This window comes from Rosa chinensis, chromosome 5 (genome assembly GCF_002994745.2).
Source record: "Rosa chinensis cultivar Old Blush chromosome 5, RchiOBHm-V2, whole genome shotgun sequence".
Classification (NCBI taxonomy): domain Eukaryota; kingdom Viridiplantae; phylum Streptophyta; class Magnoliopsida; order Rosales; family Rosaceae; genus Rosa; species Rosa chinensis.
The window spans coordinates 36998589-37013152 of record NC_037092.1 but is presented as its reverse complement, the minus strand read 5'-3'; the positions used below and the strand labels follow the sequence as shown (position 1 = coordinate 37013152).

Here is a 14564-nt window from a genome sequence, read left to right as displayed (position 1 = left end):
CAAGCTTCATCTCTGAAAAGCTAGTCATCAATACCCAAACAGCCTAACCCACAACCCAAAATCAAGCTATTGCTGGAATCCTCTGTCCACTAAATTCTCAGGCATCTAGCTCCTAGACCACATCCATCTATAAGCTCCATTCTTGTGAAATCAGTTCTAATTGCTACTGTTACCATTCGGCTAGTCACAACAAAATCGTTCTTAGGTCAAACCTTTGAGCAAGTTTGGGCCTAATCTCATTTCATTAAGAGAGTTTTGCTGTTGAAAATCCAGAGAACAAAATCACCCCTCATAAAGTTTTTATTGTAAGCTATGAACTTTGTTTGGTCGGATATAGATGCTACGTGGCACAATCGATATGTTTAGAACTTTTCCTTTGTAATTTCTTTTCATGCAAACTTTTTCTTAGTAATTAAAAAGTCAAGAAAACATGACATGTTCACTTACTCAATTAATTTCAGATTTCTTATCCGATAAGCCGGTAGGACCTACTTAAAAAAGAAAAAAAATATAATGCAGTGAGGAATGATCTTAGACGTTTTAGGTCCTCTCGCGAACCAAAAAGACGGAGCAGATCGGAGACTGTCGACTGGAAAAAGCCGACAACCCTCTCACCTGCATTGTTCTTAAACCCTAAAGGTAAAACCTTTCATTTCTCACTAGTCTCTCAAAACCCAAACTTTAGACAAAATCAGGGTTTAGGGTTCTATCTACAGTACTCTGCTCATGTCTGTATCTATCAAGTTCCAAACTTTCTCTATTTTCAGGACAGAAATTTAAGATAGGATGAAGCTGCTATTTGTTTGGTGTGGAAAGTTTGCTGTATTTGGGTTTTATTGAGATCTGTACTCTTCCAGAATGATAAAATGAGAGTTGGGTTTTGGTGGATGAGAGAGCGAGCATACACTTCTAACTGGTTCTAAATTTCTATTAGTTTTGGTGGATTAACGTTTGAAATGCTACTAAGAGGCATGGTGATTAGCATGGAAAGTATGACATATATACGCATTTCTTTGTTTTTTTGGAGATAAAGGTTATTCTGTAAAAAATTAAGACATGAGCTGATTATCTACACACTTTTTTTTTTGAGAATGATTATCTACACACTTGAATGTACATTGATTTGTTAATGTTAAGAACAAGCCTGTTTTCTGTAGTGTTGAAAAGCAACCTTTCTCAATTCTCATTCTTAGTGAAAAAGTGCTGCCTTGTTGTGGTCCTAGTACTTTTTTTAAATTATTACTATTTACTTTCCCTCCTGTTTCTCTGCAATCAACTAACACATAGGGATTGTTTATTGCTAAACTGATATTGTATGCGCTTTTCATCTTCTTGTGCTCTTGACACTTTTCAAATCCAACTTGGGCTTCATCGGTATGAGTAGTAAGGGGGATAAGTTTTTTCAATCGGGTTGACATGGATATTGATGATGATGATGAGTCCATTGATTTGACTAGCATACATAATCTGGAAGAAGCTTTTTTTGAAGGATAGATGTACGGAGGCATCAGTTTCATTCTTCAACCAGTATGGCCTCATTAGTCACCAAATAAACTCGTACAATGACTTCATTAAAAATGGTATACAAAGAGTCTTTGATAGTTTTGATGAGATTATAGTTGAGCCTGGGTATGACCCGTCAAACAAGGGGAATGCAGAATGGCGGTATGCTTCCGTCAGGTTTGGGGCAGTGCTATGAATGATAGGGAGTATTATATGCTACCTAGGCATGCTTGGCTTCAAAATATGACTTACTCAGCTAAGATCAAGTGAACGTTACTATTGAGGTAAACAAATTTGATTGCTAGTTTGATTAAATGCATCAAAGTTACGAGATCGGATTCACATTAGGTGATTTGTGTACAAAACTACAAACTATTGCAGTAATATTTGTCTCATGTTGTCATTGAGATGTATGTTTACTCCACTTTTCTTGCCAGGGTTTGATTTTCATATACATTTGGCATAATGTTGTTTGAATGCATTCGAAAAAATGCCAGCTAAAATTGCAGGGGACACTTTCATAGTTTGATTATAATATGCCTGTGGGTGGGCATACACATAGAGTAATATCATCTTATGGAATACTAATCTGAAAGGATTCGTTTATATTTCAAAACTTCTTAAACCTTCTTATTTATCTCTTTTTTTTTATGTTTTTTTTTTATGTACATGTATATACTCAAAATCTTGTCAGAAGCGAAAAGTTTAAAACTGGAGAAGAACAATGTCTTGACAAGCAGATTGTGACTACGGAGAGTAGAGATGTCTTTATTGGTAAGCTCCCAGTGATGGTGAAGTCTGACTTGTGTTGGCTGAAAGACGAGAGAGCTGACTGTGAATTTGACCATGGAGGTTATTTTATAATCAAGGGTGCAGAGAAGGTGAGCTCAAAACTGTTTTACTCTGTTTCCTGTGTCAGTTATTTTCTTGAAAACCTGTCTGTGCAAATGTCACAGGATTTTACTTTGTCCTTGTTATTCAATGCCTTTCTACCTGTGGTTTTCTATACCTAATTTTAGTGACGTCTATGGGATGCCTATTGCAGACCTTTATTGCGCAAGAGCAGACCTGTCTGAAGAGACTTCTAATTACAAGTAATCAGGGGCTCACAGTAGCATATAGGTCTGATGTCAAGCAGCATAGACTAATAATAAGATTATCTGGGATTTCTCAACTTGAAAACATTGAAGGATTAGAGAAAGTTTTGTCAGTGTACTTTATGTCAGCAGAAATCCCTGTCTGGATTTGGTTTTTTGCCCTTGGGGTTTCTTCGGACAATGAAGTTATAGATCTGATTGATTATGGCAAAGAAGATGCAAGCATTTCAAACATTCTAGTTGCCTCAATTCTTGATGCTGACCAACGAAAAGATATCTTCCGAAGAGGGAAGAATGCTCTCAGATATGTTGAAGAGATGATAAAGAATACCACGTTTCCTCCTTGGGAAAGCATTGAAGAATGCATCAGCATGTATCTGTTCCCCAATCTGAGAGGCATGAAGTGAAAGGCTCGGTTTCTTGGCTATATGGTGAAGTCTCTTTTACAGACCTTCAGAGGCCACAAGAAATGTGACAACTGAAAAGAATTGAAGAACAAGAGGCTTCACTTGGCTGGTGAGCTTCTAGAGCGAGAGCTGAAGGCACACATAGGACATGCAGGGAGGTGCATGGCAAAGGCTTTGCAGAGAGACCTTTGTGGTTACCGTGTTGTCCGCCCGGTTGAGCAATATATAGATGCTACAATAGTAACTAATGGCATCTCCAGAGCATTCTCAGCAGGAGCGTTGTGTCATCCTTTCAAGACTATGGAGAGGATATCTGGTGTGGTGGTAAATGTTGGGAAAACAAATCCACTGCAAACAATGGTAGATATGAGGAAGACACGCCTCCAAGTTCAATACATGGGGAAGGTTCGAGATGTCAGATATCCGTGAGTACCTTCTAATTTATTTTACGTTTTTGTTTCATGCTTTTCTTGCAACAGCTTTGTTTCTGTCAATGGTGAAACTACTGAATGCTATAGCTCAACTATTAGTGGTCAGCTCTAGATATTTACATTTTGGCCAAAGGGTCTTCCTTGTATGTTATATTTATTGAAATGAATTAGGGACCTTCTGATAGTGAGAGACTATCAGAATCTTTACATAATGAATTCCTTCAGTATTATGTGCTGTGCTTTCATGTGGCAAAAAAATTATCACAAATAGAGTCCTGGACCTATTAAGTTTCTTATCTTGGTTATAAATGGACTGATTAGATAACTTACTGAGTTTTTTGTGAATTTGAGTGAAGTCACTTGTAAGCTTTTGCCGTTCTGTTATTGGAGAGTATGCTCTAAGAATAGATTTAATAGTGAATTCTGTTAATGATAGCTTGTCAGTTGGAGTGGTGGACAAACTGACAAAGATATAACCCTTGTTTTCCACTTTTCTTGTCATCTGTTTATTCAGATGCCATTTCTATAATCTGAACAGAAGTGATTTCTGTTGTTTGGGTTGTGTCCCGGAATCTCTCTCTCTCTCTCTCTCTCTCTATATATATATATATATATATATATATAGACACACACCCACACCGCCAATACACACACACACACACATGCCACCAATATATATATACACCACCAATAATAGTTGCATGTGTTTAGCCTAGGGTGTCTTAATTTTTATTTTTGTTTATTAATTTATCTTTTTTCGCTCTTGAGGTAAGTTTTTACAGAACTGTGGATAATAGAAGCTTGTGGATGCAGGCATACTTCTCACTGGGGTAGGGTTTTCTTTATCTCAACCCCAGATGGTGAGAATTGTGCGCTTGTGAAAAATTTGGCTACCACTGCACTGATAAGTACAAACATATTGGAGCCCATATTGCCCGAGTTTTTCCCTTGTGGCATGGAGGAGCTGGTAGATGATACTTCAACATCACTTGATGGGAAGAATAAAGTTTTTCTCAATGGGGATTGGGTTGGCGTTTGTGAAGATTCCGGTGATTTTGTCACGAGACTAAGGACATTGAGACGCAGGAAAAAGTTGCTACAGCAGGTTTTCTCTTGTTCAGAATTCACATTGCCTCCTTTTATTTGATCGCCATGATTTCATTGTGCTGCAGTTTAGCAAATTAATTGAACTATGATGTATAAAAAGTGAATTTGGATGATACTGTGTTATATAACAGCTTTAGGGGCATATGTTTTCTTATTATCTAAAAAGGCTAAAAGCTTTTTCTTTGTGTATTTCTTCTCTCGATTCATTCCAAGGCATATATACATCAGAAGTTCTGTGCTTTGATTCTTCAAAAGCTATCAAATGACAGTTGCATGGGTTGTTCCTTTCACACCTTTTCTATGCTCCTGTCTTTTGACTAATCATTGGTAATTATATTGTCTTAGATGGAAATCAAAAGAGATGAGCAGCTCTGGGAAGTACGAATATATTCTGATGCTGGAAGGATTCTACGTCCTTTCCTGGTAGTTAAGAATTTGAATAAGATTAAAGCATCCAAGGGAAAAAAACACACGTTCCAAGATCTTCTTGGCAATGGAATAATCGAGCTCATTGGAGCTGAAGAAGAAGAGGATTGCTGTACAGCATGGGACGTCAGGCATCTATTTATGGAAGACAATGGGAAGTCAGCAGTCAAGTACACACACTGTGAACTGGACCTGTCATTTTTGTTAGGCTTAAGTTGTGGCATCATTCCCTTTTCAAACCATGATCATGGAAGGAGGGTTCTATACCAGTCTCAGAAGCACTCTCAGCAGGTCATTGGTTTTTCTACCACAAATCCTAACCACAGAGTGGTTACTCTGTCTCACCAACTATGCTACCCTCAGAGGCCGCTTTTTTGTAATATGATATCTGATTGCCTTGGCCAACCAGGAAACCCAGTGAGCCATAACAGAGTTATGTCCAAGCCTCAATACTTTAATGGCCAAAATGCAATTGTTGCATTCAATGTGCACCTAGGATATAACCAAGAAGATTCTATTGTGATGAACCGCGCATCTGTGCAACGTGGCATGTTCAAATCTGAGCACATACGGAGCTACAAGGCTGAAGCTGAAAACAAGTTCTCATCGGGAAAAAGGAGGAATCCAGATGACTGTATAAACTTTGGCAAAATATAGAGTAGATTTGGAAGTGTTGACAGCCTTGATGATGATGGATTCCCTCGTATAGGTGCATATCTGCTGAGGGGTGATATTATTATTGGGAGGTGCAGTGAATCTGGTACTGATCATAGCATAAAACTGAGGCATACTGAAAGAGGAAATGTTCAGAAGGTTGTACTTTCCTCTAATGACGAGGGAAAGAATTTTGGTGTTGTATCCTTAAGACAGGTATGTTTTCCTATGCACTTGATTTAATATTTTATCTTAGACATCTATCTGGATTGCCTCATATCTTCAAATGCATGTAAACTTATGTATTTTGGGGGACACCGTGGTTTGTGGTTAATATGTGATGTGTGTGGAAGATGGCAGCAAAATGTCTGTAATCTTCTGCAGATGGACTGGCATCAAATAGTGTGTTGTATATCGCCTGCTATTGCTTTCTGTTTTTACTTATGAGAAACCAAATTCCATAGACTAATGACGTTTATAATTTTTTGGCTTAGGTTTGTTCTCCTTGTCTTGGAGACAAGTTCTCAAGCATGCACGGGTGTCCTAGGCTTTTTGGAGTCTGAAGAGAACTTCCCCTTTACAATACAGGGGATTGTTCCAGATATTGTAATTAATCCACATGCTTTTCCTTCACGACAAGCTCCTGGTCAACTCCTAGAGGCTGCTTTGGGGAAGGGGATTGCCTGTGGTGGCTCAATGAGATATGCAACTCCTTTCTCTACTCCCTCTGTTGATGACATCACAGATCAGCTTCATGGGTAACTCTTCATTCTATTCATATGACTTTTACCTTTAACTTTATTTTATATTTGATCGGGGTCTGACTTCTCTGAACCATACTGCAAAACTTGCATTTCTGTGGTGGCTTCTTTGAAATGTGTTTCTCTATGGATGTGCCTGCAAAATTTAATGCATGTCTTTCCTCAATTTCTATAATGAGAAGTATTATAGGAAATTTAAACAACCAGTCAACCTTTTGAAAAAGAGGATCAAAGTTTGATCATAAGAAACCCTTGTCAGTTGACTAAATGTGAATCTGTTAATGTTTGTTCCTGGGGTGCGGTAAAGTTGACTAACTTGCTTGTATTTGAGGTTAGTTGAGTTGAGTTGTATATTATCTATTGATTGTTATGAGACGTTTACTTCTTGGATTTTTGGGCAATGTTGCTGAGTCTACATCATGTCTGGACTTTTATTACATGTTTGCCACTATAAAAGAGTGGTTTTCTTCTGTTTTATAAAAACTAGCAAAATTAAAAGAACGTTAAAAAGTGTTCAGTACTGTGGGTCTTGACTCTAGTATGTTCGTGCCATGAACCTCACGAAATGTAGTGTATTTTGCTACTATGGTACCAATTACCACTGTTTTGTCTCTTCATTTTTCAGTTATCCATTCTTTTCCAAGTGGAATTTACATGGTTACCTAGAAGATTATTCTTATGTTTAGAAAAGAATATTTAGTTATTGAACTCTCCACCCTCCGCTCCCCCCTTAGATGGATTATAGTGATTCATGTATTGTTTAATATCTTTGACAGAGCTGGATTTCAAAGATGGGGAAATGAGAGTATACAGTGGTCAAACTGGTCAAATGGTTCGCCAACTGATATTTATGGGCCCAACATTTTATCAACGTCTCATTCACATTCTCATTAACATTTTAGGAACATTGGGCCAGTTCACCCTCTCACCCGGGACAGGAAGAGATTTTGTGGGGTAAAGTTTGGTGAGATGGAGCTCGACTGCCTTATAGCCCATGGAGCGTCAGCAAACTTACATGAACGCCTTTTCACTCTTTGTGACTCCTCCCAAATGCATGCTTGCCAGAAATGCAAAAATGCGGCTAATGTGATAGATGGAACAGTTGATGGCCGTAGAATCCGGGGGCCCTATTGCCTGGTCTGTAAGTCTGTTGATGACATTGTCAGGTTGAATGTTCCATACGGGGCCAAGTTATTGTGCCAGGAACTTTTCAGTATGGGCATAAGTCTCAAGTTTGAGACCAGGCTCTGCAGAGTGAGCACTAGAACTCTGTTTTGGGAGCGCTATAGAACTTTGTTTTGTAAATGACTATGAATATCTCTCAGTTACTGCCCAGTCGGTTTTCAAGGATTCTAGTTCCAGTGGTTGATTGTAATTTCTAACTCTCTTAACTTATATGTTTTTGTTCTGTGTGACCATGTCATGAGCATAATTAGGCTTTCTTAATAGGCTAGGGCCCAAAACGTTTTACTAATGGTTAATCATGTTGTCTTCACGTATACATTTACATCAGCCCCTTACATCAGCCCCTAACTAGCCGGGACTAAATTATTAGTTACTGTTGGAGTGTTGGTGAAGTTGTTGATTTTGAATTGCTTCATTTGATTGTTTCAGAGATGATGACTACGTAGAGATAATGACTTTCTAACAATCCCATGTTAATGGGTGTACTGATTACTTGGTTTTAACTTTTCTGGGGATGACTTATTAAAGATCATCCTTCTCACGCTGTTTCCTCTGTTCTTTGAGCAGTATATATTCCATTTATGTCATATCCAGTAAAACCTCGGACCCTTTTTATTTCCGAGTCATTAAAAAATTGTTGGACCAATTGGTTTGAATATGGAAGATGGTTACATTTGTTACAAGTTTTGGAATCTGACCATGTACTATCCGAGGGTAGACAATCTCGATAGACCTTTTTTTTTATTTTTATTTTTATTTTTATTGAGATCATACAGTATACTCCTAGGCTTCCTAGGCCCAGAGACTAATCAGTACGCGGGGAGTCATGTCAAAATGCTTCTTCGCCCCGGTCACCAAGAATAGAATAGATTGGGATTTAAACTCCAATCAGCGTAAGTGGGATTCGAACCCGGATGTGGAGGCTCTTACCAACTCGACCACTTGTGATGGTTGACAATCTCGATAGACTTAAATAGGCAACTCGACCACTTGTGATGGTTGACAATCTCGATAGACTTAAATAGGCTCCATCCTTACCAACTCAACCACTTGTGATGGTTGACAATCTCGATAGACTTAAATAGGCTCCATCTGAGTTACTTCTTCACAGATTGTTCTACACAGCAAAAGTTGGCTAGTAAGGAGACTAAGAAGGTTTTGATGCCCATTTCCCATAAAGTAATGGGTTGTGCAACTCGTGTGTTTCGGCTACTCATTTTAATCCCATTCTTTGTTATTGCAGCAGAGGGAACTGTTCTGGAGTGTGAGTTTTACCCAACTTTAAGCTAGATATATGTCATCTTTCATCATGTAATTAATCAGTTTAGTTCATAGGTTTATGACAGGCTATTGATATTTCTTCTTCGGCTTGCTTGATAGCAGGTTTCTGCATTTCCATAGTTTAATCTTGTTCAGTACTAGCCATTTTGTAGATTTGCTTCCTGTCCACAAGACAGTTGTCTTAAGTAGCACTAAAGAGCTTCAATTAACATTGAGTTATAGAATGTAATATTGTGAATTCCTCAAGTCAGTCTCAGCTCATTGTTGAAGAACTAAACTGATGGAAAGAATCTGATGCAGTTAATGCTATTACGACACTCCAGCATGAGTGGGGCATTAAACCTCCAAGTTGGAATGGTTCAGAACCTTGTGACAACTGGGAAGGTATTGAATGCACCAATTCCCGGATTACTGCTATGTAAGTTCGTAGTCTGTTTCCACCTTTTTTATTGCTCATATATATTGCTTGCTTCCATTTTCCTTTTACTGATTCGTCTGCTTTTTATTTCAGAGCATTGGCAGACATGGATTTGGAAGGTCGGCTATCCAGTGAACTTGAGACGTTCTCTAAGCTAAAGATCCTGTAAGTCTTCTCCCTTCAAATTTTTAAGTTGTTATTCACCACAATCTAGGATTGTCTAGGCACTAAAACTGGCAGGTTTGAATAACTTGCATATCATCATTACCAGAATTATTTTAGCTTCCTTAACCATAGATTTGTCCATTCCTGAATTTGTAAGTTGTAACTAATTTGCCATCACTTTTTGTATAGGGTTCTGTCTTACAACAAGGACCTGACAGGACAACTTCACGAAGCATCAATTGGACGCTTGAGGAAACTGGAAACCTTGTAAGAAAAAAAAAAATGGACCAGTGGTTTCTGCAGTAGAGCAATTATTATAATACTTTTATGTGATCGTTTGTCCACCTAATTAACTTTGTTGCATGCCAGAATCCTGGATGGTTGCGATTTCTCTGGTCCTATTCCAGCTACAATAGGATCTCTAAAGCAACTCTCTTATCTGTAAGGTTTCCAAACTTTCTGTCCCCCCACCCTGTTTCTTTGTTTTGCAGCTTCCTTCTTCTAATGATATGTGTAGGCCTATATGCAGTAACTCCCGAACTCTTCATTTATATCCTACTGCAGATCTCTGAAAAACAATAGATTCAGTGGACCAATTCCGCCTTCTATCGGCAATCTGTCCAATCTAGTCTTTCTGGACCTATCAGACAACAAACTTGAGGGTCCCATTCCTGTCTCTAGTAGGACTACATCTGGTCTTGATATGTTAAATAAAACAGAGCACTTGTATGCCCCCTCTAGTTAGTACTTTTGAGTTGATTAACTATGACTAGTATTGTACTCTCCAATTCATGTCCAACTCATTTTTTTTCTCTTTAAATACAGTCATTTTTCAAATAACCAGCTTTCAGGCAATATCCCCCCTCAACTCTTCAGCTCAGAGATGGCTCTTAAACATTTGTAAGTGTTACTAAATTGTTCATTTTCGAAAATAGCTTGAAGATGGGGATCTATGCAATTTCAGCATATAATATGAAATGTATGACCTCATGGTGCATATATACTTGCCTGTCCTTGGTGCACATTTCAGTATTAAAAGGCATTGCTAACTGAATGAAATTTTTTTTGTCTGTGCAGGATGTTAGACCGAAATAATTTAGATGGCAGCATCCCATCTAAACTCGGACTGGTGAAAACTCTGCAGGCAATGTGAGTGTTTTTCATATCCTCAAGTTTATACCAAGATTTATCCTCAAATGTGAAAGTAGTTACACTTAGTATATGTCTTTCTCTGGTACGTACAGACGCCTTGATAGGAATTCTTTAAGCGGGACTGTGCCATCAAACCTCAACAATCTTCGGAACGTAGCTGAATTGTAAGTATATATGGTCCACCAATTAAGAAATTTAGGCATACCAGTTTCTAGGAAAGTTTCAAACATCTTGTTTAGAATTCATTTTACTAAGAGAGGCTATTTGTAATATGTTTTCAGGCACTTGTCCAACAATATGCTGAGTGGCCCGGTGCCGAACCTTACTGGCATGGATTCCCTCAATTATGTGTCAGTCGCAACCATATTACTGAATTTGATTTTACAGGAATAGCTATGAATTACTTCTTTCCCTTAATGATTATATTACATTCATGCTTCTATGAAACTTTATCTGCAGGGACATCAGCAATAATTCTTTTGATGCATCAGAGTTTCCGAATTGGTTTTCAACCTTGACGTTTTTGACAACATTGTATGCTTCGTTCCTCTTTCATATACCTGTGTGTTTGCACAGTTGTATCATGCATTATGTGTGTTTGGGTTTGAATGTGTCTATTTGCAATTGATATATCATCGAGCAGAAGATAATTAGTTAAATGCTCGGAACTAAAGTACATATCAACCCTGTGGCAGAATGATGGAAAACATAGGACTTCAGGGACAAGTTCCTCGAGCCCTTTTCAGCCTTGAATATTTGGAGTCAGTGTGAGTATCATGCTGATATTTAGTAGCACGCATACTGAATGCAATAATTGTTACATGGATCTAGACTTCGTTTAGAAGATGGATCTGGTCCAAAGAAGAGAATCAATAATAAAGGAACCTTTTATTCTAGTTTTACAGATTCGATAAGGTTGTATATGTACAGTTATGATTACATGTTATTATTGGACTGCTGCAGGGTTCTAAGAAACAACAATCTCAGTGATTCATTGGATATTGGAACCAATTATAGCAAACAATTGGAGCTAGTTGATCTGCAGAAGAACAACATTGTCGTTCTTGCACAGAACTATGATGGATCCAACTACACGCTGATGTAAGCAATATATAGCGTAAAATATTTCACGTTGTTGCCTTTTCTTTAAAATATTGGTTCAACTTCCGAAGGGGGTAATTAGTTATGTGTTTGTCATATTGTTATTAGCAATTATTCATCTTTTGCAGTCTAGTTGAAAATCCAATTTGTGAGGGAAGCAAGTACAACATGGCAAAGAAGTACTGTAATATTTCTCCACCAGATTCCTCAATTTCAACTCCAGGAAGTAACTGTCTTACTCCTGTCTGTAAATCCGACCAGGTTGCTTCCCCCAACTGTAATTGTGCATTTCCCTACACACAGACTCTAGTCTTCTTATTTGTTTCTTACTCAAACTTGGAAGACGTAAACTATTACATTCTTCTCGCGGAAAATCTCACAAGATCATTACAGTCCCTCAACCTTCCTGTGGATTCAGTTTCTCTGAGTTATCCTAAATTGGACTCATCTTCTCAACTTGAACTGACAATACAAATTTTCCCATCTGGTGGTCAAGTTAGCTTCACCCAAGCAGAAGAGTCAGCTATATCAACTGTTCTTAGCAACCAGACTCTCGGTGCAAGTCCAAGATATTTTGGACCCTTCTCTTTTCTTGTTCTTTACACCAACTCTGGAGGTAACTATGAAAACCACATTTTGATCTATCCATGTTTCTCTTTCTCATCATTTTAAGGTGCCTGCAGGATCAAACAAGGCCGTGATAATAGGTACAGCAATTGGTGGCTGTGTGCTCCTTTCATTATTAGTCCTTGTAGGGCTTTATGCTCTCCAGCAGAAGAGGAGAGCCGACGAGTCATTGAGTGGATCAATACTTTTGGTAAGACCATCAATAACTTAAAAAGTTGTTAGAGGACTTGACACAGTTTGTTTTGTGACTTCCGGATGAAGGGGGAGATTTTATTGAGTTAATTTCGTACAAATGCAGCAGACAGGGATTTCAAACAGCAGTGCTAGTGGTCCTCAACTAAAAGGAGCAAGATTGTTCTCATTTGAAGAGCTCAAGAAATGCACCGATGGTTTTTCAAAAGCAAAAGATATTGGATCTGGTGGTTATGGCCAGGTCAACTTTGATAATCTTGTATTATAATAGACTTGATCAAATATACACTATATATGAGTTTTGGAAAATTTTACAGGTATATCAGGGAATTCTTCCTACAGGCCAGATGGTTGCCATAAAAAGAGCTAAAAGGGAATCTATGCAGGGAGGAGTTGAGTTCAAAGCCGAGGTTGAGCTCCTATCACGAGTACATCATAAGAATCTTGTTGGCCTTGTTGGTTTTTGTTTTGAACAAGGAGAACAAATATTGGTATATCAGTATGTTCCAAATGGTGATTTAAGGGACAGCCTATCAGGTATTCCATGCACTTGCACTTTACAAAGCTTGTTATAGAAGGGAAAGTATATTTTACTCTGTTATCAGAAACACTTCTTGATTCATTTCTATCTTGGTTCAGGGAAGTCCGGAATCAGGTTGGACTGGATGAGAAGACTTCAAGTAGCACTTGGTGCGGCGAGAGGTCTGGCATATCTTCATGAACTTGCAAGCCCAACCATTATACACCGGGACATCAAATCAAACAACATTCTACTCGATAAAGATTTAAATGCAAAAGTTGCTGATTTTGGTCTCTCCAAGTCAATTGCTGATAGTGGAATGGACCACTTATCTACTCAAGTTAAAGGGACACTGGTCAGTAGAAACTCTCAACTCCTCTTGCAAAAACAATGCAATGTAGAAATTATTACAATAGTATCTTAAATATAACTGAACTGTGGTCTTCCATGATTATAGGGCTACTTGGATCCTGAATATTATATGACTCAACAGTTGACTGACAAGAGCGACGTGTATAGCTTTGGCGTGGTAATGTTGGAGCTGATAACTGCTAGAAGGCCAATAGTGCAAGGGAAATATATAGTGAGAGTGGTACAGATGACAATGGATAAGTCGAAAGATTTGTACAACCTTGATGATATTCTTGATCCATTCATTGGTTTAGGAACAGAGCTGAAAGGTGTAGAAATGTTTGTTGATTTGGCAATGGCTTGTGTAGAAGAATTAGGGGATAAAAGACCAAGAATGGGGGAAGTGGTGAAACAGATAGAGAACATTATACAAATCGCTGCTTTCAACGCCGGTACCAATCCATTGCCCACTTTAGCAAGTTATGAGGAGTATGAGAGAATGGACAGCACCACGGATCTTTACAGCAGACCCTTTGATTATAGTGGAGCTTTTGACGGATGAAGGTAGAAGTTTAGTGAATATGATAATACTTTTATAAAATTGAAGTTGATAAATTTGGATTGTTTATTAAATTTTAATACCTTAAATTGATTTGAATGAGAGATTTGTGCTAAATATGGAACTGTACGTAGGTTGTATTCAGTATCATATGAATAATAAATAGACCAGCTGAAATGGACTGCTTCTCTCTTGTCTTGGAGAGATTGTTATCTGGTGTAAGTGGAGTTCCTTTGCATCCAGCTTAAACAGGCTATATAAACTTTATGCAAATTGATACGATTTTAATTCATAGATACCTCAAGCAAAGTATGACACTCTTTTATGGGAAATGGATATATTCACATATAGTCGAGACGGGGAGAAGTGGCTTTCCGGGCCCCCCGATTGCTGATTCCAGGTGTTCTGTTGTCTCTGTGCATTCTGCTGTGCTTGAACCACGTCAATTTATCTAAGGAAACTAGTTGATATAAAAATAGTAAAACTCGAGACCGAAAAAAAATGTAATAGTTTTCTATTTAAAATCCAATAAGAGATTGATCTGTTTTGTTGATTTGTAAGTTTTCCTGTGTTATCAATAAGAGAAGTATTAAATACACACCCTAATTACTTAATACACACTCCATA

The 14564-nt window shown here is 38.0% G+C and overlaps 1 protein-coding gene and 1 pseudogene across 1 annotated transcript; both read left to right on the top strand.

The window, feature by feature from the left end:
• Positions 1 to 526: 526 nt before the first annotated feature.
• Positions 527 to 7887, top strand: LOC112165086 (annotated as a pseudogene).
• Positions 7888 to 10025: 2138 nt separating this feature from the next.
• LOC112165087 (leucine-rich repeat receptor protein kinase HPCA1) lies at positions 10026 to 14143 on the top strand. The gene is made up of 13 exons (XM_040506143.1): positions 10026 to 10335; positions 10513 to 10584; positions 10680 to 10751; positions 10869 to 10937; positions 11047 to 11121; positions 11283 to 11354; positions 11551 to 11688; positions 11817 to 12304; positions 12372 to 12505; positions 12614 to 12748; positions 12825 to 13044; positions 13147 to 13382; positions 13485 to 14143. Exons 1-13 carry the CDS (start codon positions 10319 to 10321, stop codon positions 13938 to 13940), a joined length of 2184 nt encoding a protein of 727 aa, XP_040362077.1. The 5' UTR covers positions 10026 to 10318; the 3' UTR covers positions 13941 to 14143.
• Positions 14144 to 14564: the final 421 nt, after the last annotated feature.

Bases quoted from the DNA above. Each gene is read 5' to 3' on its own strand.
- LOC112165087 (XM_040506143.1), top strand. The intron at 10,585-10,679 runs GTGAGTGTTTTT...TGGTACGTACAG, and splicing joins GTGAAAACTCTGCAGGCAAT to ACGCCTTGATAGGAATTCTT. The intron at 11,689-11,816 runs GTAAGCAATATA...CATCTTTTGCAG, and splicing joins GGATCCAACTACACGCTGAT to TCTAGTTGAAAATCCAATTT.